This window comes from Chlamydotis macqueenii, chromosome 1 (genome assembly GCF_036417535.1).
Source record: "Chlamydotis macqueenii isolate bChlMac1 chromosome 1, bChlMac1.mat, whole genome shotgun sequence".
NCBI classification, from domain to species: domain Eukaryota; kingdom Metazoa; phylum Chordata; class Aves; order Otidiformes; family Otididae; genus Chlamydotis; species Chlamydotis macqueenii.
Window position 1 is genome coordinate 172,866,597 of NC_141556.1, and position 26,481 is coordinate 172,893,077.

The 26,481-nt window shown below is 35.6% G+C and overlaps 1 protein-coding gene across 4 annotated transcripts in view; it reads left to right on the forward strand.

Moving 5' to 3' along the window:
* Positions 1-26,481, forward strand: part of DACH1 (dachshund family transcription factor 1) — a 365,740-nt gene that overhangs the window by 227,703 nt on the left and 111,556 nt on the right. For all 4 annotated transcript variants that reach the window (XM_086771789.1, XM_086771787.1, XM_086771790.1 and 1 more), the window contains exon 4: positions 18,646-18,818. In XM_086771789.1, coding sequence (XP_086627915.1) covers positions 18,646-18,818 — 173 coding nt within the window. The remainder of the gene's footprint in view (positions 1-18,645; positions 18,819-26,481) is intronic.

The window sequence follows — 26,481 nt, forward strand, 5'->3', positions numbered from 1 at the left end:
GTAGGCATGATATAGTTGTCTTCTTTACTGCGCGCAAGCCTCGTATGTGTTTGCATATTCAATACAATGTTTCTCTAACGAGACAAGAGGGGTGGGCATATGAATGAAAATTTCTGAGTTATCATGGCTTCATAATTTGTTCTTTACGGGGTTCTGCTGCTGACGCAGTGTGTGCTTGAGACAGGTGAGGTTTAGGGTAACAGAGTCTGTCGTACAACATCGCCTCAGCTTTCAGGGACTAATTATTAACTCAGTTGCCTGTGACCATGTGGTCATACCCTGAACTTCTGCTTTCACTAACACACCATTCTGCAACTGTTATTTTGAATAACATTCATATAAGCAGTTCACTTGTACTATGCATCACTGTCTATTTATAGTCGCTGTAAGCACATTGCATGTTAGGAACACTTGAATATCCATTCCGTGTGAAATGGTGACATTTCAGGATCTGCTTTTATTCTGCTTGTGGTGTTATGCCAAAATTGCAAAATATGAAATACAAAAGAAATTTTGAAATGTATTCATTTGAAAGCACTGGAATTAGATGTGCTTTGTTTTAGTCATGTGGATATTATACATGTATTGAAAAAGATGTAATATATGTCTAGTAAATCTATAAAATGTATACATTTATACAAGATATAAACCAAGCTATGCTGAATTGAAACAAATAAAAAAAACCCCAAAATATAAGTTCAGGACAAGGTACTGTAGTCCAGTTCTGAATGTACCTATAACTTTTACATAACAAATATTATTTAAATTGTCATGCTCCTAGTAACTTTTCTATTAGGATACTTTTAAAAATTATGTTGGATTTTGTCTTTTACATGTATATATAAGAATATGCACCCATGTATGCATAGTTTTATGTACTATGTATAGGCTATGTCTTCAGTAATCACTGTTATAGCTTTGTAAAATTTTAAGCTGAAATTTTTATCTAAAATATCTTTCTTTCATCTCTGCCCTCAGGCCACAATTCATTATTCTAGGTTTCAACAGCTGCAATGATTCAGCTTCCACAGAGAGCAAGTCAGGAGAGAAATAGGGATATCTTTCAGTATTCAAATATTTTCGTTTGATTTAATGCTTCTAAGCTTTGGAGGAAGGAGTTAAAATTTGTCATTAAGATGACAGTAGAATACCTCATTCTGACCACTTGAAAATCAGTCTGAATCTCACTAAGATAGAATTTTCTGCGGTTGTGTTTCATATGCCCATTAGACTTGTTTAGAAAGTTGCTGCTCACTTGCAGCTGCACTGGTACGGTCTGTACAGACAGGTCTCCATGGTCCTGGTAAACCTGCTCTCCAGCAGGTTTGCAAAAGAAATAACATTTTGAAACTTCTAAGTTTTGTTGTCTAAATTATATTGGTATTAGCATTTTCTGCACTTCATGGCTGTTACTGTTCAAGTCTCACAGTTTGTTGTTTTGGATTTAGCAAGTGTAATTCCCTGCACTTTACTGATGCAATTTTTTATAACATCCTTCAAGGATACTGTGTTTTTTGACAAACTCACTAGATTACCTAGAACAGGTTACTAAGATCAATCTGACTTTCACACATACCAGCACAAAACTTCGTGTAGGTCTGATGGAAGCTAGATTAATCCCATCATCAGAAAACAAACAAACAAACAGAAACTGCATATACTTTAAAGTTTGTCCCACTGTTTTATGCAAACACACGGTACTTTGTGGCATCAGCAAACTTTGTTTTCATTAATATTTGGCCAAAGTAATTGTGTGAACAGAATCCTAGACCCATTCAAGGAAATATGTTTTGAAACAGGATATTGAAAATAAAGTCCATAGGACAACAAAAGTCAGTTTACATGCTCATGTCAGCATTTGTGTGCGGTGATAAAGCCAAGCTCTCTTCATGATAAAGATAAATTCATATCCAAATCTTTAATAAAAAACAAAACTGATGTTAGCTTTTCACATTGAAGTCAGGAGTGTCTTTGTAACTCTTCCCAGAGACTCAATTGTTAGGAACAAAAGTTATGTCCTGGTAAGAAAAAAAAAAATTAATCACTCAAGTTATTACGTAGGGTGTACTTTGTATTCCAGGCTCCAGCTTTATACTGAACCCTTTGAAGAGGCTGCCCATACCTACCAAATGTTGTAATTGATACAGAATCATTGCTATACAACAGCTGCAATAACAAGGTGCTGCTGCTGCCTTTACTTTAATCTACCTCTGTTTCTGCCAGTTTATTATGTTTTGAATTTATTCTTTTGTAGATCTGTGAGCTATCTTTCTTATGGAAATTAATCTTTTTAAAAGATTTGTACTCTCATTTTCAAACACTAATACATTCATTCAAGTATCCCATTATTCAGAACCAGCTGGCTTTTTATCTAGTGATATTTACTTCAAAAAGCCAAGTTAAATGGTATCATAGATTAATTCTCAGGGCACAGGAAAGCTTTTTTAAAGAAAAAGAGATTTGGTAATTACTTAGAATATCGCAATAAAATCACAGAACATGTCAAAAATGTGTTATATAATCTGTCATAATACGAAACTTCAAAAAAAAGTTAATTCACTGAATTGAACGTGCTATGTGGCATCAGTATATGATTTTTAAGTGGAACATTATGTAAGGATAAAACTTTGCTGTGATTTATAATAAGCTATGTCATGATTTTTAGTTATGTATTTTTTCTTTGCAGAAAGCACTGAAACTTCAAAAAGGGCATTATCCACTGAAATTTCTTACATAAATCAAACTGGAAATAAGACACATTTTACAATTCAATTTGAGATCCCACAGAGACAATAATGTTGCAAGCTGTGCATTTTGCAGAGTAATGTAGTAATGTCTAGTTTGCATTTTTGAAAAACCAAATTAATCACACTTTATTGAATATGTTGAAGCAAACCTAAAATTCATCTATTATTAAAAAACTTGTGCAACAAACACAAACTATATTTTATACATAAAGGACAAACTCATTTATTCATTAGGTTAAAACACTTGGAGGTTGCATTTTGTAGCTCTGAAAGAAATGACATTTGCTATCTGTTCTCCTTTTTTAAATTTTCAAAGCATTGTGTTCGGAGTAATCTGCTTGAAAAATTGTACTAGTACTTTAACACAGTATCAATCCTGAAGACTGCACAGAAATCCCTGTGGAAACTAAGAGTAGTCTTGATTTTTAAATTTCCTTTTTTTTTTTTTAGTGAATCACTTAACGGAACAAATACTCTGTTATCATATATCTCATATTTAAATAACTTATTTTATCCCTTGGTAGATTAACCACAAGATAGTAAAGTTTTTATCCAATTTTTAGCATTTGTACATCCTTTGAGCTAACAGGCCTCGGCACTACTTTGAATTAGAACTTGCATCTTTGTACTCAGCTGTGCTCAGGCTGGTACATCAGAGCAACTGGAATGAAATGTGGGCCTTGGTCAAGTCTCACTGACTTCAAGGGAAACAGGATTTCAATCTTAGTCTTTTAAAGGGAAAGGTATTTAAAAATTATTTGTAGATGTTTTCCTATTACGGAGTATAATTGTGAAATTATGTACTCTGCATCTTGCCAGGCCTGTGAGGTATATGCCAAATTTGTATGCCAAATGTCAGGTGCCTCTACTTATAATTTCATTTCTAGGAATACCACTCTAAGTTATTCTGGCCTTTAGGCCAAATTTGATTTCTAGGATTTGATTTCTAGGATAATTGTTGCCCGTTAATGATTTGTCTGTATATTTATGTCTGGATTATTTGAAAGTGAGAAATGCAGCTTTTACTGTAAACTAGTAGTCATTACATTTATTTTTGTCAGAAATCTCTATTGATTGTATACCTGACAGATTGCTGGAAAAAAAAACCAAAGCTTTTGAAAAAAAATTCATTTTAAAGACACAAAAATCTTAATCAGAATAAAAAGACTTTTAGATTTTGGGAAACTAGACACAATTTTTGCATAATTTTTTTTCTTGAGCATCAGGAAAACTTCTGTCTCTTGTCCAATATTTTAGTTCAAGGTCTATGCCTAAAGAGTTTTCAATCTAAAATTAATGTTGTTGCTTTTCTTTACTTAAGCAGCATGTATCACAAAGGAGCAGTACACTTACATTTTCTTATATGCAAGCATAATAACAAGTTTGACAATGTATTATGCACAATTTTTTTTACTTTGCACATACATATTAGTTGTGTCTGCCGGAGGAAGAGACCTCTTAGGCCCAACTGAGAAGCACTTAAGAGACATTCATGAGAGCATTTTTAGATGAGTTTAGTATTAAAGAAAATGGCATGGTTTAACAATCCAGTACTTGAGAAGAATCTGCTTCTCTTTGTGCTGTAATGGAGAAAGATTGGGTTGTGCTGAATGTGAACAGATATGATGGTTACAATGACCTGACATTTTTGATTTATTAGTGATAATCCCAGAATACCAGTCCCTCAATATCAGGCTGTCCCAGCAACCCTTAAAAGATATTTGTGACTGTGCTTTGTCTGACACTTTTATCAAAGTGCAAATCTGGAAACCTGTTCTTAATACTGGATATGGGACATGAGATAACATGCTCACCTGTTCTTGAAGGGACAGCATCATGGTTCCTTGGGTTATACCAAGACAACGCTCATGGTAAAAGCTAACAGTTTTTCAGAATAACTCATTCAACAATATGTCTAGCATTCTGTATTAAAGAAAACACTAGAAAAAGCTTTACATTGAGATCCTTCTCATCTGACATGAAGTAGGTAAAATTAGCAGTGCCGACTTCTCTGTAGTCCGTAACGCTCTGTAATGATGGATTGCATGCAATAAAATGCACTGCCGGCTCCAGTGTGATAGAACAATTTCAAGCAACTTTCAGGTGCCTGGCCACCATAATGGAATCTAGACAAGCAACTAAGGGTGTTTTCATATGGGTTCGAGAAACTTAGGTTGAGCAATGATCTACACATGTCTGATACTGAGCTGGATGATATAAAATGCTTGTTTGTCGGGCGTGAGTCTGAGAGACTTGAGTATGAGAGACCTCACAGAGAGAAACATCTTTATCCATTTGGTGTGCAGAGGATTGAACACAGGCCTCTGAGAAGGCATCTGGCCCACCTTGTTGTTATGTAATAGCTACCAGTTATACACTAGTCAACCAATTTGTCCAAAAAAAGCAAGAGACTAGGGAATAGAGGCTATCTTAGTTAACACTGTACCCACAGTTCTCACCTGAAGAGTAATATTACTAATTGAGTCAAGGCAAGGTGAGGAAAAAGTACTTTTTTTGTCTAGGTATGTACCTATTGTCTCTCCTGTTGTGTACTTCCCCTTGTCTCTGACCAGCTAAATTACTGGTTATGAAGGAAGACTGATGGAGTTAGGAAACAGGATAAGACATGTGCTTATGCCTTTTCCTGACCAATGAAGGAGCCTAGCATCCCAGTTTTTACTAGATGAGATGGATCTGGATGTAAATCCCTTGCTAGGAATTTTGTCTAAGACACAGGTGGACCTATAGTGTTTAAAGTATATTTAAAAGATGCATGTGTTCTGCACATATTGGTTTGATATAAGATACTGGAATGACTAGAATGACTATAAATTCATGTGAGGTTGGTAAAGTTCAAGGTACTAAATCGTGGTATAATAGCTTAGGAGAACTTCCTTGTCCTAGAACTATTACAGACAAAAAAAAAAAAAGGAGACAACTCTAAAGCCAATATTGAATAAATTATCATAACATAATGTCATTTAATGACAATAGGCTTTTGTGTCACACACACACTGAGTTGGCTCTATTGTCTCTTCCACAGCAGGTGAAAATTTTTGCCGCTAGGGATGGCTGTTGGTAACAGTGGTCCAGATCTGTTCAGAAGTAAAGTTAAATAAATGGTTTGTTTTAAAGAACTTAAAGATAGTGGGGTTTTTTTCCATTTTTGAAGTGAAACAAAAATACTAAAATTAGTTAAAAAGTAGTTTCCCCTGCTTGCCAATCACAAAAATCCAAGAAAATATTTTTAAAATATCATTTTCATATGCCTGCCCTCTTAATCCAATTTCATACTTTGAGCTGCTTTTGTGTTAAGATTTTTACCTTGGATCAGTTTTGTAAGGCTCCAGCCAGGAAAAATAGCAGCAGTTGTGAGTGGAGTAGGGTATAAATATGTAAATAAATAGGAGAATATTGGCAGACTAAATCTCAAAATTATCCTTTTTTGCATAAACAACAGCAATTGTGGGAAGCAATTGTAGCAGATATACGTTTATATATACTTTCCTTACTGAGTGAAATTCCTTGTAGCCTGTTGTCTGTGTATATGTGCTGTTTCTTACAGTATTTTCACACTGTAAGCCCTTTGGGACAGGACTGTCCACCTGCTCTATCACGTGTTATTACTACTGCTTTTACTACTAGTCATACTACTCATTGTTTTTTTTTTTTTCATCATCATCCTGAGAAAACAATAAATCATGTGCAGGAACAGTTTCAGCAGTCCAGAAACAAGACTCAGGATCCATGAACTCTTAGATAAGATTTCCTTCTTTAAGTAACAGAGTGGCATGGTCATCTGTCTTGGGACATGAAAATGCAGGAAAAAAACCTAAAAGTCTAAGTGCATAGTGGAGTTAATGTAGCATAAGGAAGTACTGAGTAACAGCTGAGCTGTAATAGCGATTCTTCATCTGTGGTGAACACGAGATAATATGGGTGTTAAACCTCAACGAAGGAAGTATGATTTTGTTTGCTAGGCTGAGAATATTGAATTTTGAGCTGGTTGACATATATGCTCTGTATACAAATCTAAGTGCATGAAAAGAGGATTTTTTTTTAGTAAATTTCTGTCTGACAATTGGTTGTCCTATTTATGTATTTACGTGTGTGGTTTATGTATGTGTGATACAGAGGTAGAGATGTACACACAGATAGATACTTATGTGTTCAAATAACATTGAAGTGGTGAAGCTTCTAAAAGTTTCTAAAAGCTAGAAAAAGGGCATTTAAAAATAATAATAATTATTATTGTTATAATTATTATCACTAGATTCCTTTGAGGTGTGACCCTATTACATGCTGCAAATTTACAAAAAAAAAAACCTATGTCAGACCTAAAAATTATAGACTGTATCATAATAGTAATAGAATCATAGGATCATAGAATGGTTAGGGTTGGAGGGGACCTTCAAAGGTCATCTAGTCCAACCCCCTTGCAAGAAGCAGGGACATCCCTGACTAGATCAGGTTGCTCAGAGCCTCATCCAGCCTGGCCTTGAACGTTTCTGGGGATGGGGCCTCCACCACCTCTCTGGACAACCTGTTCCAGTGTTCTACCACAGGTTATTGTCTATGCATCCCCAAGTCTGTATGTCCTCTACTAAAAAATAATAAACATGTCCTTCTTGTGTCATTTAGTGCATCGCGAGCCACTGGCCTGCATTTTAGTAACTTGTCAAGTATAACAGAGAACTTAGAGGCAACCTCTCAGGTAATGATGGTTATCATTAAAAATACAGTTGCACATGTGGAACAGCATCTTCCCATGAGATCTCACCTGGACACACAGGACAACACATTCCCATGAGTTTCAAAGGTTTTTTGCAATGGACAACACACTCTACCTCCAACTCTACTATCACTCCTTCCTGAAAAAGAAGCAGATCAGACATATTAATTGTTAGCGTTGTGGTTGCTTTAACAAGCAAAAAATCCACAATTACTAGCAGTACAATTAAAGCATGGCACATGCTGCAGAGCACTGGATTTCAAAACCTGCTGCCTGGTATCAGGATTCAGGTTAATCCACAGCCAGAAGATCTGCTGACTCCAGACACAGGATTTGCCTTAAAATGCACCAGGTAAGAAACCAAGTACCTTCTTAGGAAAAGGAATCCTGCTTTATCAGGAATCCTTAGCCTCAGTAATCTGCCATGCAGCTCTGGTGAAAACAGGCCAGACACAAGGCATTCTCCTCTCTCTCCTCTCAGAGGAAAAAAGACTTAGAAAGCAGATAAAAGCATCTTGTTCTGTAGAGGGGAGACGCTTATCTTTGATGCTTCGCCTGATAAGTATTAGTAAATTAACATTTCCTCTACTTCTTGTTCTAGAAGTCAAGAGTCCTCCTGAACAAATCTGGGTGTGAGACTCTGCACAAAAAGGCTGCTACTTATTTTGCTGCTTGCAGCTTAACGTTTGGAGGCAAGGGACATCTGTTTTTCAAATGTGTGGGTCTAGGGTAAACAGGGTCACCTGATTTTGCATTTAGACACTGAAATAGGCAATCAAGAATTGCTCGTTTCATGTAGCTGGTAGTGGTCAAAGAATCTAAATTCAAGCTATGAGTATTTTTTCATCAAGTGCAAGAATACAGAATACTGCTTCTCCAACTTCATTCTTCTCAGTATACTTGTCTTTAAAAACATGGGTGGGTTTCGTAGAGCAGAAGTATCACAGAAAAAGAGAAGAATCTTGAAACCCTTTTCTCCTATTTGTAGAAGGTCTTCATACTCATTCATCTCTCCTCTTTTGAACAGTTGCAATTCTTAGTAGCTGCCTGAGTGTTACTATTAAAACTGGATCAAATTAGTGACAAAAATTAACAGACAGAAGCTAAAATTCCCTACATAATTACTTGTGCACACCTCTTCGTCAGCAATGGTTGGGTATCACAATAATCAAGTTATATAAAATCTGTGCTTCTGAATGTTGGCTGGCCATATCTGAGAGGATTTAAACTGCTTTAAATGCAAAGTCCATATTGTGCTTTGCGTATGAAGTATTTCAGGTTATTTGGATTGAGAGCTAAATCAAAGCTGTACAGACAACTCAAGAGTAAGCTTTGAGTTAGCACCTGCTTCCCAAAGGAGGAGGAGATGGCTCTACAAGCCTCAGAGCTCGTGGAGCCTTCTTGCTTTCCTGCAGCAGTTTCTAGTGTAGAAGAGACGTGGGGTTCATTAGGAAACCTCTGTTCCCCGGGCAAGGTGTGTCCATCCCCACACTGCACAGCAAGCCAACATGTGAGCAAACACAAATCTCTTTTTCCCTGAACAGGAAACACAGCCATGTGCTCCGGAGAGCGTCTGAAACTTGTTGCAGCTGGTGGGTTTTCATGTGGCCAACCTGTGGTTATTTCCCAAAGAGCATAGGGATGTAATTGCTACGAGACCTTGCTATCAAATTTACTTAAGCCTGGATATTAATCTGTTATTTATAAGGATTGGGGTTTTTTTTATAATTTAGCCTTGTTTTCTAGGAGAGTGACTAAAAAAAATCAATGAGTAAAAATCTGAAGAATAATGTTTAAGAAAGTATTCTGCATGCAACCTTTTAGAGGCTATGTACTGTTAAGAGTCTGTGCAGCATTTGTGCTGGAAATTGAAATATTCCCATTTAGTTCAGCAATTTTATTTTTTTTAAATCATCAATAAATATGATTACCTGCAATATGTCAACCTCCATGCTTTGCATTTTCATCCCTGGTGCATCTTTTTCTGAATAGACTGAACATGAGTTTACAGAGGTCTGCTTGTTTTCAATTTCAGTGCTTCAAGCCCAAAGTGTCATGCATTTCTTATTTTTCCATATTGTAACACAGCTGAAACAGGTGGGGCAAAGCATGGTGAAACTAGTGGTGTGTATCTTTCTGGTTGTAGAAGACAGTAGGACACGGATTTCTCACTTTTTTGCATTTTATTTATGCATACATTTTTTTTTGTAATTCAGTGTATTTCCTAAGGATTTTCTACTATTTTTTTTTGTTAGTTTGTTATAGTACAGGACTGTTGTCTGTATTTAGACATCCTGAAAATCTGCAGGATTTTTCTTTTTTTGAGTTAGAGGGAGCGTAACTAGGTTATTATTTTAAAAAACTTTTTAGGTCATTTCAGCTTATTCTTTAGTAAAGATAAAGAAAAGGAGGAAGACAAGTTACCAAATGGATAGATGGTCTATTGCTTTGGTTTGCTTTTTTTGGTTTTTGAGCACCGCTAATTTAGAATTCGATGCTGTAAAACTCGGACTAGAGGTAGTGAGGGTCAGAAATCATGGTCCACATCAACTGAGGAAGTGCCTACATCAGATCAGTATAGACGTTCAGCACAAACTTCCATCCAAATTCAGCAAATCTTAAGCATATGCCCATAGGCCTGAATCACAACGCTGTCACTCAGAGGCTGAAAGCTGCATCTTTCTCCCTGGACAAGTTTCTGGATGAGTCTGATTTAGTTTCCACTGTACTGAAATGAAGCCTGTTAATACTGAGTCTATTATACTGATTATATGGAGCAAAAAATTGAATGAGGATAACTTATATCTTTATAAACATAAGCAACAGGGAATCTTATGCTAAAACAACTTAAATCCATATTTCCCATAAAATGTTCTAGACACAAAGTTATATACTACTCAGTCAAGAATATTCTATCTTGCCTTTTCCTTAAGCATGCAGTAAATATTTGTATACACAATTACATACAATGAGAATATACAGTAATCTATTAATTATCTATTAAATGGGATTTTTTTTATAAATAAGCACATACAGCTATAATCGAGATGTTCACTAAAGAATTTTATTTTTGTTTTTCATGTTGAAAGAGAGATAAAGAAAATGTAGGTTTTTTTTCTGATTTTGGTTAACTTCTTATAGCTCATCAGTCCTCCTATTACAAAAACTCTGCATAGAGGGACTAGCTGTAATTCTAGCTTTCTGCTCTGAAGTTAACATGTTTGCCCAGGTGTACCTGACAGTAAAATGTCCAGTTATTATTTTCCTGAGTACAGTGCATGCAATTGCATCTAATTTTCATTTCTTGATAATGTCACAAATTTACTTTTACATGTCTAAATTGCACTCTTGTAACATCATATAACCATAAAAATAAACTGTATGTTATCTATGAAATGAGACCAAGTTAGCTATTTGAGAAAGGAGACAAATGGAAAATCTATTTTTAGGTAAATGTTACACAGCCTGTAACTGAGTTGCTGAGCTTTCACTTGTGTTGGACAGTTTCATTATTCATTAAATTGAATTTTTAAAAAAGCATTTCTTGTGCTAATCTTTTGGGTGAAATAATGAAAGATTAGTATAAAATACAACATACATATATATAAAAAGTATATAAAATATAACACATGTATAGATATATAATATAACATATATATATTTCATGAGATTCATTGTCACTGTAAAAAAAAAATCTTTCACTTCTTATTTTATATAAATTCAGTATTTTCTTATTCACCATTAAGCATATGATCTGATTTTCAGCATGTAGAATTTAATCTTATTTCCTGGAATTGCTGGTTTGTACTGTAGTTTTTATTTATCAGAGCATTAAATATGGAAAAGGTGAGTAAAGTGGGTACAAATCTGGCTTGCAGTGCGAAGCGCAGTTATAATTTCTCTACTATTGCCAGGAAAAGCCTATGCAATAAAATTAAGACAATGGGTGAAACAGTCGACATGACTGAGGCTGAAACTTGTTTTTCACATCGCTACTGTTGTCTGCAAAGAAGAGACCGTATGTGATTTCAAAGGTTCTCTTTGCTTCTCCTTTGTATATTTCTATGGGAAAGTGTTTATCAAAGAAGGGTAGGGTTTTGTTTTGTTTTGTTTTGTTTTGGGTTTTTTTTTTTCCAAATTAACTGCTATACCTATCAATTCTTCCTTGTGATAATATACCAAGATATGCAAATACCAGACCTATAAGCCTCTATGTTAGAGAAAATCATAAAAACTTTAAGTTATCAGACCACACTGTTCATGGTCTAATTAAAAGCATAAGCATGATTACATAACCATAAAATAACAAGGCAAGACTTTGGGGGGGGGGGGCTGTGGAATTTTAAAAATCCTTATCTAGAGCAGAATACTAAGTGTTCCAGAGAAGTCTTAGGAAACATGTTATTTTCCTGTGTCATAGTACTTGCTCTCCTGATCACTTTGTGATCACAGAAGAGGCAGTAATACTCTTCTTTTTTTTTTAAAGTATCGATAATATGGGGCAGATACTGTTTATATATGGCAAAGGTTTTTTTTTTTTTTTTTTGCTTTTAGTGATTTTGCTTTTAGTGATACAGCAGTAACATAGAGGTCTTACAAAAGTGCCTTTATCTATAGATGTCTATCCTTTATAGAGCCTCACTACGCTAATGTATTACAGGTAAATCATACAGCTGATTTGAGGAGACTGAATTGTACAAAAATGGAATCAGAAATTTACAGCAATTCAGAGTCTAAAGCAGCAGGATTCGATTTGGACAGTTTTATGAAGAGGTTTCCTTGCTGTCAGGATGCTGAGATTACCAACTTTTAGCACACTGATTATGCATATTTTCCAATGGACATAAATAGCCTCGGCAGTGAATAGTCCACTTCAGAAAAATGAGCCAACACAGCTGATACTGGTGCTTTGTTTGGTAATTGTTGCTGAGATACAAATTGTTTCAGCAAACAGAAGATAACAGCAAGATCAGGGGACTGAAAGTGGATCGGTAGTACACAAAACGAAAAAAAAAAGTAGTGGTTTGGGTTGTTACTAGAAGCTCAGGCTCTCTTTTGTGTTTTTGCCGTGTGATATTGCTTGTGGTGTTGGTAACCGTAGGAAACCATTCCTGAGCCAAGGCTGGGATTCACTTGCCTAAAGACAGCCATGAAGTGTTTGCTGGGATGCTGTAAAATATCCAAGTTTTCCACTTGAGAGGAAGGAGAAGACCTCAGGGCTGGACAAATAGCCTAATTTTAATTTCTAAAATCCACCTATAATTATGAAAGGGTTGGTTTAGTTGCGTAGGCATAGGTATGTGCTGCTATCTTAGATACCCTCGAGTATCCTTCCTGATCTACACCTCCAGATAGCCATGGGATCTCCTACAAGTGCTGTGTTGTACTCACCAACCCTATAAGGCGCGTCTCAAATTATTTTGGCCATCTCAGGTGGTGTGTCTTTAGGCAATTCGGTTGAGTTTGCCTGCAAGTCCCTGGAACTAGGAGATTCAGCTGACCAAAGACCTTGAATTTAGGCAAGCTGAATCCTAATGGAGACAGAATGAGAAAGGAAAAGGAGTAAGCAAGTAAGAGATCCGATTGTAAAACTGAATCTGGTTGGTTCAGACCAGAGTTTGTTTGTGAGGCTGACATTGTACAATCTAGTTTTCTGCTTCACTTTCTTTTTCTTGGCTGCATTACCTTCTAGTCCAGAATCATTTTCATTTATTATTACCATCCTTAGCTACCTAATTGTGCTACTAATGAATACAAATAATCCAGGCATCAGGCTTTTATAGGCCCACTTCAGTGTACAAATAATGGCCTGTTGTGTAACCGCGGATTACACGGGGAGAAGGTAATCCACATTATGGAAAATATGTGCTGAAATGTTGGTGGATGGGGAAAACACTGAATTCTGTAGTCCTCCTTTTAAATTATGAAAATATATTGTCATTTTTGATCCGTCAGATTGTCCATGATGAGTAAATGTGAGACAATCCAAGCCCAGTTTTTAGGCACGTGTGCTTACATTTGGAACTTCAATTCCAAATTTTTGAGTGTTCGTATTAGCAGTATAGCACATGAAATACATAGTTGGCTACCAAATTGCCATTTCAGGTGCATATGTATGGGGTTTGCGCACTCAACATTAAGCATCTGCATTTCAAAATTGGATCCCTTGTGCTTGAAAGCCTTGAAACTGCTACTCTATGGTCAGCCTAGTGCAACGTCAATTGAAATGCAGTTTGAATGCAATGTAGAGCTTCCAATTGCTGCTTCAGAAAGTGTTATGCTGAATCTGGAACACTTTGCATAATTTAATTAATTATGCCACTAAAACCTGATTTTCTCTCAATTTAAAGCAAACAGCTTTTATGAGGGTGAACTGCAGCACCTAGGGATATCAGGTGTCCAAGCTTTTAATCCTATTACAAAGACTTGACAACCACTGATGGAAACTGGAAAAACATAAGCCTCGAGCAGGGCAACAAGTGAAGAGGAAGAAGGCAACAGATTTTTAACACTCTTTGAAACCACTGTACGCATTAAATCAAAATCAAATGTAAAAAGTGACAGAACTGGTAGCTTGCACTTAGTTGGGCAGACGGTGAGTAGTGTCTAAGGAATAACTCTTATTTTGCTTTGACGTTAATGAAAATAACTGTTTCCTCTAAGAGGAAAATTGTGCTGCTTAACTAACATGAGAAAAAGACAGCAAATGGCCACGACTGCTTGGATCTGTGTCTGTCCACTTAAAGTGTTCAGGAGTGCAACAGCCTGTAGTTTGAAAGTGGTTTCTAATGTTATGGATTGAGTTCTGCCTATGAATCATTTTCCTTGTGAACAAATCTTGACAGACAATGCCAGACTACAAGTATTAAAGAATCTGTCACTGACTAAATGCTAGCCTCAATACTTCGCTTTCTGAAGCTTGTCTTCTCTCTTCCAATTTATTATTGGGTTTGATATCACTCTAAAACAGTAGATACTGTAATTTTGAGGCAGAAGGGGGTACTGCTTTAGAAAAGCTCTAATTTCTGAGCCACAGAAGCAGTGCCGTAATTGGCAATCTATAACTGACCGTGCAAAATGCTGTGACCAGGTTAGGAAGGGTCACAGCAGAATTGACTCCATCTCCATATCAAACATCAGCATGTAACATTAAATTAACTGTGCTGTAGATGATCTTGCTAATAAATAGGGAAGATATCTTGTTACTGGGAATTCACCAGCCTTATAAAAAGCAAACATCTTCCTTGCTTATAATATTAACAAATACATATAATTTCTCATATGTATTCCTATATATGTATATGACATATAAATGTCATCATATTTTGATGGGACAGCACAAAACATTAAGCTTAAAGAATTTGTAAAATAGTGACCTTGTTAAGAGTACTATAACTTTACATCTAAATTGGAGAATTTTGCTCCAAGTGTGAAGTGTGTTTTACAAACATATCCTTTTCTATCTCTGTGTTTTATAAAGAACAAAAAATAAATGTCCAAAAAAAAAAAGAATTTTCAGTCATGGTGAAAATGGGAGAGTTTGTAGCTACGAAAACAAGACATTCTGGCCCAGATTTGTCTTTAGCCATCTAAGTCTAAGCCATTTGCAAAAGCTTCTTTTGCAGTTACTGTACAGGCGAAGGCATGCCCAGAGGCCATTCGTTCCATTTGTCTCTTGCAGTCTTTCCCACTTCATTTCATTTGGGCATTACCTGATCACCAGGCAATGCTGACTTATCGGAATCGCTGTGCAAACACACTTGTGCTAAACTAGCCAGCATAGAGGGCCTATGCTGCCTTCACATTAGCCACAGCAAGACAGACGGTAACACATCCACCGTGAAACTAGAGCAGGGTGGACAAGCAGTATGTGTTCCACTGCAAGATCTGCCAGAACAAAGTTGTGTCTTCAACTTTTCTTAAACAGATGCAAAAATTAAGATTAGGCTTGTTCCTGCTCAAGATTTGACATTGTGTAGTCAGATTTTCCATGGTTGTTTTTTAATGAAGCCCTAAGTACCGTAAAACCAGCTTTATTATTTTATGGATGCATAGTCTATGATGGGATGAATGACTGTTTGGAACTACCTGTTTTCCTCTACTGAATCACAGGATCATAGAATCGTTAGGGCTGGAAGGGACCTTCAAAGGTCATCTACTCCAGTCCCCCTAGATCAGGTTGCTCAGAGCCGTGTCCAGCCTGGCCTTGAATGTTTCCAGGGAGGGGACATCAACCACCTCTCTGGGCAACCTGTTCCAGTCTTCTACAACCCTCAGTGTAAAAATATTTTTCCCAATATCTAATCTAAATCTGCCTCCCTGTATTTTAAAACTATTACGCCTTGTGCTGTCACAACAGGCCCTACTGAAGAGTTTCTCCCCATCTTTCCTGTAGGCCCCCTTTAGGTACTGGAAGGCCACTATAAGGTCTCCCTGGAGCCTTCTCTTCTTCAGGCTCTGTATCAACACCTACATATAAGTGAGATGAACTCACTTTTTGTGTTTAACTCTCATTTCCAGGGTCATATTTTTTTAATGGAAGAATATAAAAATAAGTGAAATGTATATGTCGCAGTGGCAAACAGCAAAAAATTGGAGGAAAGAAAATTAGAAGGAAAAATTTTTTTTTCCAGCTAAGATTTAGTTCCTTCAATTATGTATGTGTCTGAAAGTCAATTCATGGGTTTTTTTGAGAGTCTCTGAGTTCTCAAACTACAAGAAAACATGTTCACTTATCAGAAGTGATGAGATTCAAATCAAGTATTACCCAACTCAACTATGTACACTGCATAAAGGTTACAGCAATTTATTGTAAAATAATAAAAGTATCTCATATAATTGATTCTTTTCATTGTTTCATAAAATTGCTTTGTTTGATTGCGGGAGAGTTTGGACTGAATTTTCATTACCTACTTCTGAACAATTTACACTGGGATTGAGACAGTATTGAGCTAATGAGTTAGAATTTATATTGAGCCTTAACTGTCTTCATGAAGTAACTAGGGAAAGAAAATCATGGCAATAATGGAGTATTTTTCATTATAAACTATGTTGTACAGCTTTTACAATCAGGTTTTTAATAGATCTAGAGAAATTAAATTGGAATTCTACCAACATTTGTGCTTTTGTCATCCCATGAAAATGATGTTAAAAAATGTCAAGACTAATGTGCAAATCCCGTTTCTGTTGAAGTAAGGAGGAGGTGATATTAGTCCTGCTGTTTTTTCAGGCCCTATTTTTCATTAAGTCATAAGATGTATTTAGAAAAAACATTCAAAAATATGCACTTCACTGTAATCCCTAGTGCTAAATAGAAATTGAGTATAGATTAAATAGGTCTTGGCTGATGTTATCCTAAAGTCCTTATCAAGAGAAATTCCCATGAAAATAGTAGAAACTTTCAAAGTCAGGAGGGTGAAATTGTGCTCTGTATGAAAAAGGAAGCAATGATACATTGCTGATGTGTGTATTAATAGTGCTGAGAATGCATGCATATATACATATTTATTAATATATTCAAACATTGTATATTGATTGTATATGGTAAATAAACTCAGACAATGAGTGTATAGATTACTTTGTATGCGTAAACGTACATATACTCAATCTCAGCAATACACATAGATGCGCACCATGGATAATATAAGTCATGAGATTGGAAGATTTTTTAACTTTTCGTTATATATAAATTCACAAATTAATAATGTCATATGAACTTTTACTATTGTCCTTTAATTGTATCCTTCTGTTTAATTCTGTGGGTATTTTTAATGAGGAAGTCTGCAATGGTGAAGAATTATATTTCTCAAATATATGAATTATTGCTTGTCTCAACACTTACTCATCCACATTCTTCCTTGTGCACTATCAGAAGACTGTAGGAATCGATTAATAATCCCTTACATTTTAATTAATAATATGAAATAAAAATTGAGTATACACAATAGAATTGTCATCCAAGCACATATGCATGCATGTTGGTGCCCTCAATATGTTAAATTTTTAGTGACTTACAATTATGTATATTTAATCACAAATATGAGAAAAAAATATGTATGTAGTTTAAATTTTAATTGACATAACAGGCAATATTTTTTTTTAGACATTTTGCAGGCAAAAATATTCTCTCACATATAAAACAAATGCCATACATAGTTTTACTTGCTAAGAATGGCGAAAGTGTATGTAAAATACTCATCAAACACAAACTTCATGTGAATGAGCACAACTATAATACTTTTAGGTTTCTGTTGTAACTCTTAACTTCAAAAAGTTATCTTCACATATCTTTTTCTGAGTGGAAACCTTCCTCCTAAAAGTCCTTCCCTCAAGCCACATATTAAAAAAAAAATATATTTTTTTTAAGATTGCCACTTGCAAAACAGGTTAGATTGCTGGCCTTGCTTGCAAATTCAGACATTAAAAATTTGGAGTCTTCCTTCATCTAAATAATATATATTCATTCCCCACAGGCAGCAGTGATGGTTCTTGGGATAAAGAAAAACTTCAGTCTCCCCCCACCCAAGGATCACAGGCCTCTGTTAACCACCCCAACTTGCCTGGACAGCATAATGTTCCAGTTAGCCATCCTCTCAACCCTCTTCAACAGAACCATCTTCTGCCAAATGGTACGGGTTGACATCTCTCAGCACCAACATAGCAGTTTTCCAGTTCCTGTCTTTATTTTGTGTTTATATAAATAGGCTCTGAAAAAAAATCAAAAGATATGGGGAATATTGGAATACTTCCTTTAAAGTTTTAAGCAGGGAAAATGGAGACAATAAAGAACAAATACATACACAATAAAACTGATACTTAAAATAACTGCTAACCTGTGCATCAGTGGCATAATAATGCATTGCTAAGGCACCTTACAGCAGATATTAAAAGAGAAAATAAACAGCCATTGTTTAGCCATGATATCATACATTACACTGATATGAACAAACTAAGAGATCTAATAGCCTCTCCTTGTGGCTAGAAACCCTCCATGGTTGCTAGTGATTTACCCATACATATCCTGGAAGAGAACTGGCATATAGCTGCAATGTGAACCATCTTGTCACCCATCACTTGAATATTGTCCACCAGGAGAAAAAAAAAATACAATGTTTAAAAAGAGGCATAAACCTTTTTCCTTTTTTTTTTTTTTGTCTCTCCCACCAGGTTTGGAACTTCCTTTCATGATGATGCCCCACCCATTAATTCCCGTGAGCCTACCTCCAGCATCTGTCACAATGGCCATGAGCCAGATGAATCACCTTAGTACCATCGCCAACATGGCGGCAGCAGCACAAGTGCAGAGTCCTCCATCCAGAGTTGAGACATCTGTTATTAAGGTAAGTATACAAGGAAAAAAAAATAGCACACTCACAACTGGTATAAATATTATAAAGGTGGGTAGATGTCACATGTTATAAGTCATAAAGTCAATATATACAAGAAACACAACTATTGTAGCTCTGGGGACACAGTAGGCTGCTGGTGGCCAGTGCTGTCTTCTCAGTTCTCCTCCTCCTCCCTCAAATCAGTATTAAATTAGTGCTCAAGTTGAAGTATTTTCATACAGAACACACAACTTGCAACATTCCTCAGGATATCAAGGAAGAAACTACTCCTTTCTCAAATTAGAAGGGATTGTTCTTCAAACTTTAAAAATCTAAGCATTTGAACTGAAATGCTGCAAATTACCTGAAGAAGGCTGAAAGGCTTGATACTTCACCTCTGCAGAACCTAAATTGCCAAATCCTGGAACGGAATGGAAAGAAGTTGCACAGAACAGACCCAGTAATCTGCAGGCCAGAACTGTAGTATTTTAGAGACATCGCAAAAAAAATCTAATACCTGAAATTGTCTCCCCATTTTAGGTTTTATTTGCTATCTATAACTAAATTAATTTGATTATAGAGGTATTTAGCAGAGGCATGGAGTCTTCTCTCCTGACTGAAGATGATCTGTTTTCATTATAAAGGCATTTCTCCCTTCCCATTAAACATCTATAATTTGAGTTGATGTTTATTCAGATATCTACATTTTACCTGTTATTCTTCTTTAGTTATAATAAATGAGATACAGAAAGTGTACAAACTTTTGTACTTTTATCTAACATTCATATGTTAGAAATAGACATGCGAAGGCAAGGTTATTTGTTGTTTTAGGGCTACGTTAGAAATCTGCCCATTAATGCAATTGCTTTGACAAAAAAAAAAAAAAAAAGAGTCAAAATCTCTTGGATCTTCAAAGTAAGAGTTGCAAAAGTTTTAACATTCATGACGGTTTAAGCATAGTGAAGAGGTCTGACTTTATAGAGACATTGAACATGCTTGTGCTCCTGTCCTCTTTAACCTAACAAGCTTGGAATCATAAAGAACCATTTAGCTAAAAGTCAACAAATCTATGTTATGGCTAACCAAGAAAAATACGGTCTGATGACCTAATTTAGGTACCTGCACTTTCAACTGTAGAATCTCCTTTGGAGGCCTTCAGTGGCAGCCCTGTCTCACCTTAGATGAGTTAAGACACTAGTTTGAGAAGAATTGTATCTTTAGATTTAAAAAAGATTTCCTTTTGTGGAAAGCAGGTGTGTTCACACGTCTCACCTGTTATGGGAATGTTGCTGGTCTCAGGGGGCGCTTAGCTGAGAAGTACTTCTGGCTTACCTGATCTAAACTTGTCTAGTAGGTTTAAAAAATATTGGACTCAGAAAAGGAGACTTTGTCATCACGTAACTATGTTTAATCATAGGCAGTGCCATACCAGACAATTTTCCTTATCCCGAAGTTCCTTAACTTCTTAACAAGTTCATTCTTATAGCTCAACTGGTTGGAAAAATAGTTTCATTATAATTTAGGTGAAGATTTTGAAAGTTCCTAGCAATTTTGATTCTCTGTTTGAAACATTTTAGCAGCACTTTGTAACTGCAAAAATCTTTTTTTTCAACATCTTGCTTATTTAAGCATTTGTTTGTGTTAATAATCTACACTATTTATCTCTCTCATTTCTGAAAATTCAACAATCCTGTATTCATGCTAATAAAATCTTTGTCATAGCTGCCAACTTTTGCACAGCTCCTGGCATAACATCTTGTGCAGGTTATTTAACAGACCAGGTTTCATATTCCCATCTGGTTTGCACATAACCATAAATTAAAAAGATGGGGATTTACAATGAAGTGGGTTTTTTTGAATGGCTAAAGTAACCTAAATTCTGTTTGGAAAAGTGTGCCCACTCAGGGGTGAAATATACATTTTCTTTTAAGGTTTGTATTATTAAATTCATATTTTTCGGGACATTTACTTAGAAGTTAATGGTGACATTACCTAAGTGCTGCTCTGTCTTCTTCAGTCAAGGCTTGTGACATATTGCCCACAATACATTTATACGGAAGGTAAATAAATAAACACAAGAATGTTAATCTGCCATTCAAAATTCACTTCTAAATGTAAGATTATACTGCAGATAATCATTTCAATAATACTGTAAGGGCTCAGAAACTTACTCTTACAGGAGAGTAATGGTTTTAAAATAGAAGGAGGTAGATTCAGACTAGACATAAGGAAAAAATTTTTTACAGTGAGGGTGGTGGAACACTGGAACAGGTTGCATAGGGAGGTGGTAGATGCCCCATCCCTGGAAACATTCAAGGTCAGGCTGGATGGGGCTCTGAGCAACCTGATCTGGTTGGAGATGTCCCTGCTTCTTGCAGGGGGGTTGGACTAGATGACCTTTGAAGGTCCCTTCCAACCCTAACCATTCTATGATTCTATGACTTTCCTACTTTTTCCTTCAGCCCCTTTGTGGTACAACATATGTCTAGATTTATGTCCTCTGTTTTTGTCTATGGCAAATGAATATGCTCATGTGGATAGAAATAACAGGACCAAGTAATTATGCTCCTACTTTTTAATACTGAACAGGACTGAAACATGAACCCCAGCAACATAAAAGTATGAGGTCTTTGTTAGGGGGATTTTCTTTGCATAAGCATGGACGTAATGTCACTGGCAATTTAATTGTTTCTTACTAGCCATATTCAGAGACTGCAATTTTAGTGTCCATTGAATTATGTGCACTGAGTAGTTGAGCAGGAAACTCTAATCAGCATACTTTTTGAACCTTGCTCTGACAGTGTAAAGATTATGAATAATAATTTGTACTAAAATCAAAATAAATATCTTAGAAAATAGGTGTAACTAGTAGGTCAGACCTTTTTATTTTTACAGGAATGGGGAAATAGTGCAGTTGCTCTCTTTCAGAAGACTGTTGTTAGAATCATAGAATGGTTTGGGTTGAAAAGGACCTTCAAAGGTCATCTAGTCCAAATCATATCTTTCTTTCTTTTACTGCTACATTTTTAGACTTTTTTTTTTTGTTTTCATTATCTTCTGGCTCATTTTTTTAAACCCTAATTTTACTTCAGTGTTTTTCCTCAGTGGCAACGTTTCCACTAGCTGATTTTAAAAGTTTGTGAATCAGTTATCTTGGAGTTCATAGTTGTAACCTCAAGCGATAGTGTGGATTTGAAATTAGAGTATAAGATGTTTACAAGTTTAAACTCTGCTGAAAGTTAGGACACCTGTATGACATTTCTGCTCTGAAAATTAAATTGTAGTAACCTTATCTAGTTAAGCAACAAAGAACAAAATTAAGACTGAGTCTTCAGATTATAAACAATCTGGTTCATGGGATAGCAGAATTGCGTTTGTGAACAGTGCCACAGTAGATGACTTGCTGACCTTTCCTTCCAATTCACGGAGTTCACAGTTAGTGCTGTTATCTTTAAACTCACAAAGCTTCAAATGCCTTTCTATTACTGGGCAATATTTCATTTCTTCATGATAAGAAGTTGGAATAAAGCTGAGATCATGTACTAACCAAACATTTTATCCTGCTATGTTCAGGAGATGAGACAAAGACAAAATGACGAGGGAAGCCTTACAAAGCAACACCTTAGATTTGGCAGTGAACTCTGAGCTCTAAAATCTTGAGAATTATATTTCAGAAGAGTGTTGTGCCCTTTTGAACATGAGATGAACATTAGATGTCTTTTTGTAATGGAATGTTTAGATATATGAGTTGGATGAATAAGAGGAGAGCAACAACAAGCCGGGACAGCAGATTGTGACAGCAATGAATTGCTCTGAGTGTGACAGCTGTGACCTGGGGATGCTTTAGACATGAGGTGGCTTTCATCACCTGCCCATGGTTTCAAAGGCTCAGCTTGTTAGCAGTTTCACTACATCAATTTTTTTTTTCACTCAGCAGAAAGATACACGAAAATATAAAGGACATACCTCATGTTAATAGGAACTTGAAATAATTTTACGTTGTAATAGTTAGAACAGAGCAGCATGCCAGAATAAAAAAAAAATTGCACTCTATCCATATAATGTTAATCATACTTATAAAAATAATTAGAATAAAGCAGAATAAACCAATGCCTCCAGTTGACAAAAATTACCAGTAGCACAGTAGTTTTTCACTGCATATTAAATACATGAGACTAAATGTTGCTACTTCTCTAAATATGTCACACACTAGTTGTGTTATACTTGTTTGTAAGGTTATATCTTTGTGTTATCCAATAGCAGAAATTTACTATTAATTTGTTTAGCCAAGGCAGTTGCTGACAGATTTTTTTTTTTAAATAACGCTGTTTATAGGCCTATTCTGACGTAAAATTTTGTCTTAATATTTATTCACTTTTTGATTTTTCATTGGCAATATGTGTATGTTCCTACTGATGTAGTTTAATGGTTCTATATTTTTCACCTATAATTGTTTCCAAAAAGTCCAAATAATAGCCAAAGAGAAGAAATATGACACTGCCCTACAGAAGTGATGGGACAGAGTACATTTAAATGTCTTGTCAGAGTGATGGTGAGCAAGTTCAGAGAGCGGACCTGAGAGGAAATGGAGTCTAAGGGAAAAATTAGCAAGTTACTTCATGGAGGGGATGGGCAGCAAAGGAACGGACTGTAGAAGCTTCAGCTTAAGAGTTTTGTAACTGCTGTGTGAGCAACCTTGAGTTTACTACAGACTTTTAATAACAAAATATATTGGGCAGCGTAAGATGTTTCAGTGTAGAAGAGTTTACTGATAACTTATTTTCCAATTGCAGAAATGATGATTTTTTAATAGGATTAGATAAATTATGTCTCAAAGTTGGATGGCACACTGTCCCATAGAGACAGGGGCCATAGGAAGCACCTTGTAAGTACAGTTAGACATCCTGGATAGATAAACCCTTCCACTTTGCTGCTATTACCAATGAAGTGAAATTTTCCTGTACTATAAACTTGAGAAAACTACTGGAGTTGTCAGTATGTCAGATGTTCCTGTAAAGTCTTAGATGTACCTATTTTCACTCACTGAGTAAAATTACATCCAAAGCCTATGTTCTAGGACCATCACTGAATTTTAAAAGATGTAAGACTAACATTAAGAAATACCAGAATGCCTCTACAACCTTAATGTGACAGTATTCCATTGATATAGTACAGTGCAATTTTAATTTCACCATCACGTACCGTATTTTTCCACAGAACTCCTACCTCCTTCAGTCAATGGTTAGTTATTCAGTATTTTAATTTTTTTTTTTAAATCTCAGTCTTATTTGATTTACATTATCTGAATCCTATGTTGAATGCAAAAATTTTTGATGGACACTTCTGTGCCTTACGGGAAAAGTCTTATGCAAACAGTGGTAGATACATATTTGCACCATTCCTGTAAAGCTGGGTATGATATACCCATTTTACAAAAGGGGAATGAGACAAAATTAATTAATATCCCAAACGGGCAGAAATGTCCTTTTTTTTTTGGATGCCTGACCTGAAAAACGCCTGACTTTTCAGATAACTTATTATTTCTAGAGACATTTTTTGCTTTCAAAACAGAAATTTGGACATTACTTTAAAGTAATTTTCTTGAGTGCAGAGAAAAATTTACTATACCCAAGTGCAAGAAGGGTGAAGCTACTTTCATTTCTTCATTATAAGTGAAGTAAAATCGTTTTCTTCTTTGTATTAGGAGAAAATTTATTTAATATAAAACATTTAAATAGTGAAAAGTAATTACAATAAATATTCTAAAATAAAAATAAGACTATTTATCAGCTGCTAAACCATCTACTTTTGCATTTTGGGAATACAAACATTAAAGTTATGATATACTTAAAATTTTTGAAATATGTTAGAAACTAAAATAATATTTCATTTTCTTTAGAAAATATGATAGCTTAAAACTATTTGTATGAAATTGAACCTAACAGAGAAAATACCCAGGTTAGTCAGAATAACTTTTTGAAATGTATTTATATTAATATAAATATGTATATGCACACTTACTTCTGTTTCTTCCTTTAGCATGAGATCTTAGTTCAAGTGTAGCTGAACTCCTTTATTATGGCTTAATCATCTTTATATTAGAGGGCACTGTGTCCCACCTCATTAATTAGTTCTGTCTGTATGATTAAAATTATTTATTTTAACTTTTAATACAGTTTTTTTATAATGAGCTTAGAGGATGGTTACTGTATATCTGATAGGGTGTAACTCACAATAATGTCTTTTTTTTAATAACATGGGATCGTATTAGTTGTTTTAACATGTGTTTTTCTGAGATGGTTTGAAGATAATAGCAGCCATATGCTCATATGAATTAATTTCTGTTACGTACAGTAGATATCTACAGATAAAACATGACACAGAGAGGGTAGTACAAATTTTTCTGTTTGGCAATTTGCACATTCACATGTGTAACAGGGAACTATGTATGGGGTGCAAGATTAATTTGATGCAAAATGGCCACGAGGCCAGGTACAATGGATGGGATTCATTTTCCTGTCTTCTAGGACATAATTCATTTGACTTATTTTTTATAGCTGCTTTAGAGTGAGGTGAGTTGTACCTTGGAAATGTAAATCTATGGGTAAAAAAATAAGCCTAGGGTGACTAGCTGAGATGGAGACATTTGTACTGTAGACAATGACATTTAGTCAGATGAGTTCTTGGTGTTTGCCTGGATGTACAGTTTGGATTGACTTTGAGGGGGGAATTCCCACTGCTACTTCTTAAGCTTGATTCCAAACTGTTAAAATATTGGACACTGCTCAAGTTTTGCCAGGAGAGCCAGTTTCTTTCTCAATACTGATCATCATCTGCTTTTGTGTATTTGTTTTGTTTGATTTTAATGTCTGTAATGGCCCAATCCTGTGAAACTCACTTCCTGGCTACATCACTGTACTTTATGTACTGCCTATGATTTCAAATAATTTAGTTCTCTGTTCTTGAAGTATAGTTAAACGGTTACTTAGAATCATAGATTAGTTTGAGTTGGAAGGGACCTTTCAAGGTCATCTAGTCCAACCCCCCACCCCTGCAAGGAGCAGGGACATCTCCAACTAGATCAGGTTGCCCAGAGCCTCATCCAACCTGGCCTGGAATGTTTCCAGGGACGGAGCATCCACCACCTCTCTGGGCAACCTGTTCCAGTGTTCCATGACCCTCCTGTTTGGACTTCTGTCAGTTAACTGCTGCTGATACTCCCAATAATCCTTTAGTAAACAAGGCAATAAAAAATCAAGCAAATCCATAGTCTTCTCATCTGGTGGTCTCTTTCTACATTTTATGCTATCATTTATCAGTACTGTGATGGGAACAGCAAGGTTCAGAATGAATGAAAAATTGCAGAGCTAAAAATAAAATGGAAAACAAATTAACTTAAATTGGTCCAAAAGATAAAGAAGTTTCAGATATTCAGAAAGAGAAAAAAAAAAGTCTAATGCAAATGTCATTGCATTATGTTCTTTAAAAGAAATAGATGCACTATAGAACAATAGTGCAATTAACAACAGCACAAAATGTTTGAACTCCTGAATTTTGATGGAGATTAGAAGTGTGTCTAGAAGAACAAGATAAGAAAGATGACATGTGCATCTGTAGGAAGTTAGCAAGCTCGTTAGCAAGTTAGTGATACTATGCAAATACGGAAATAGAAATG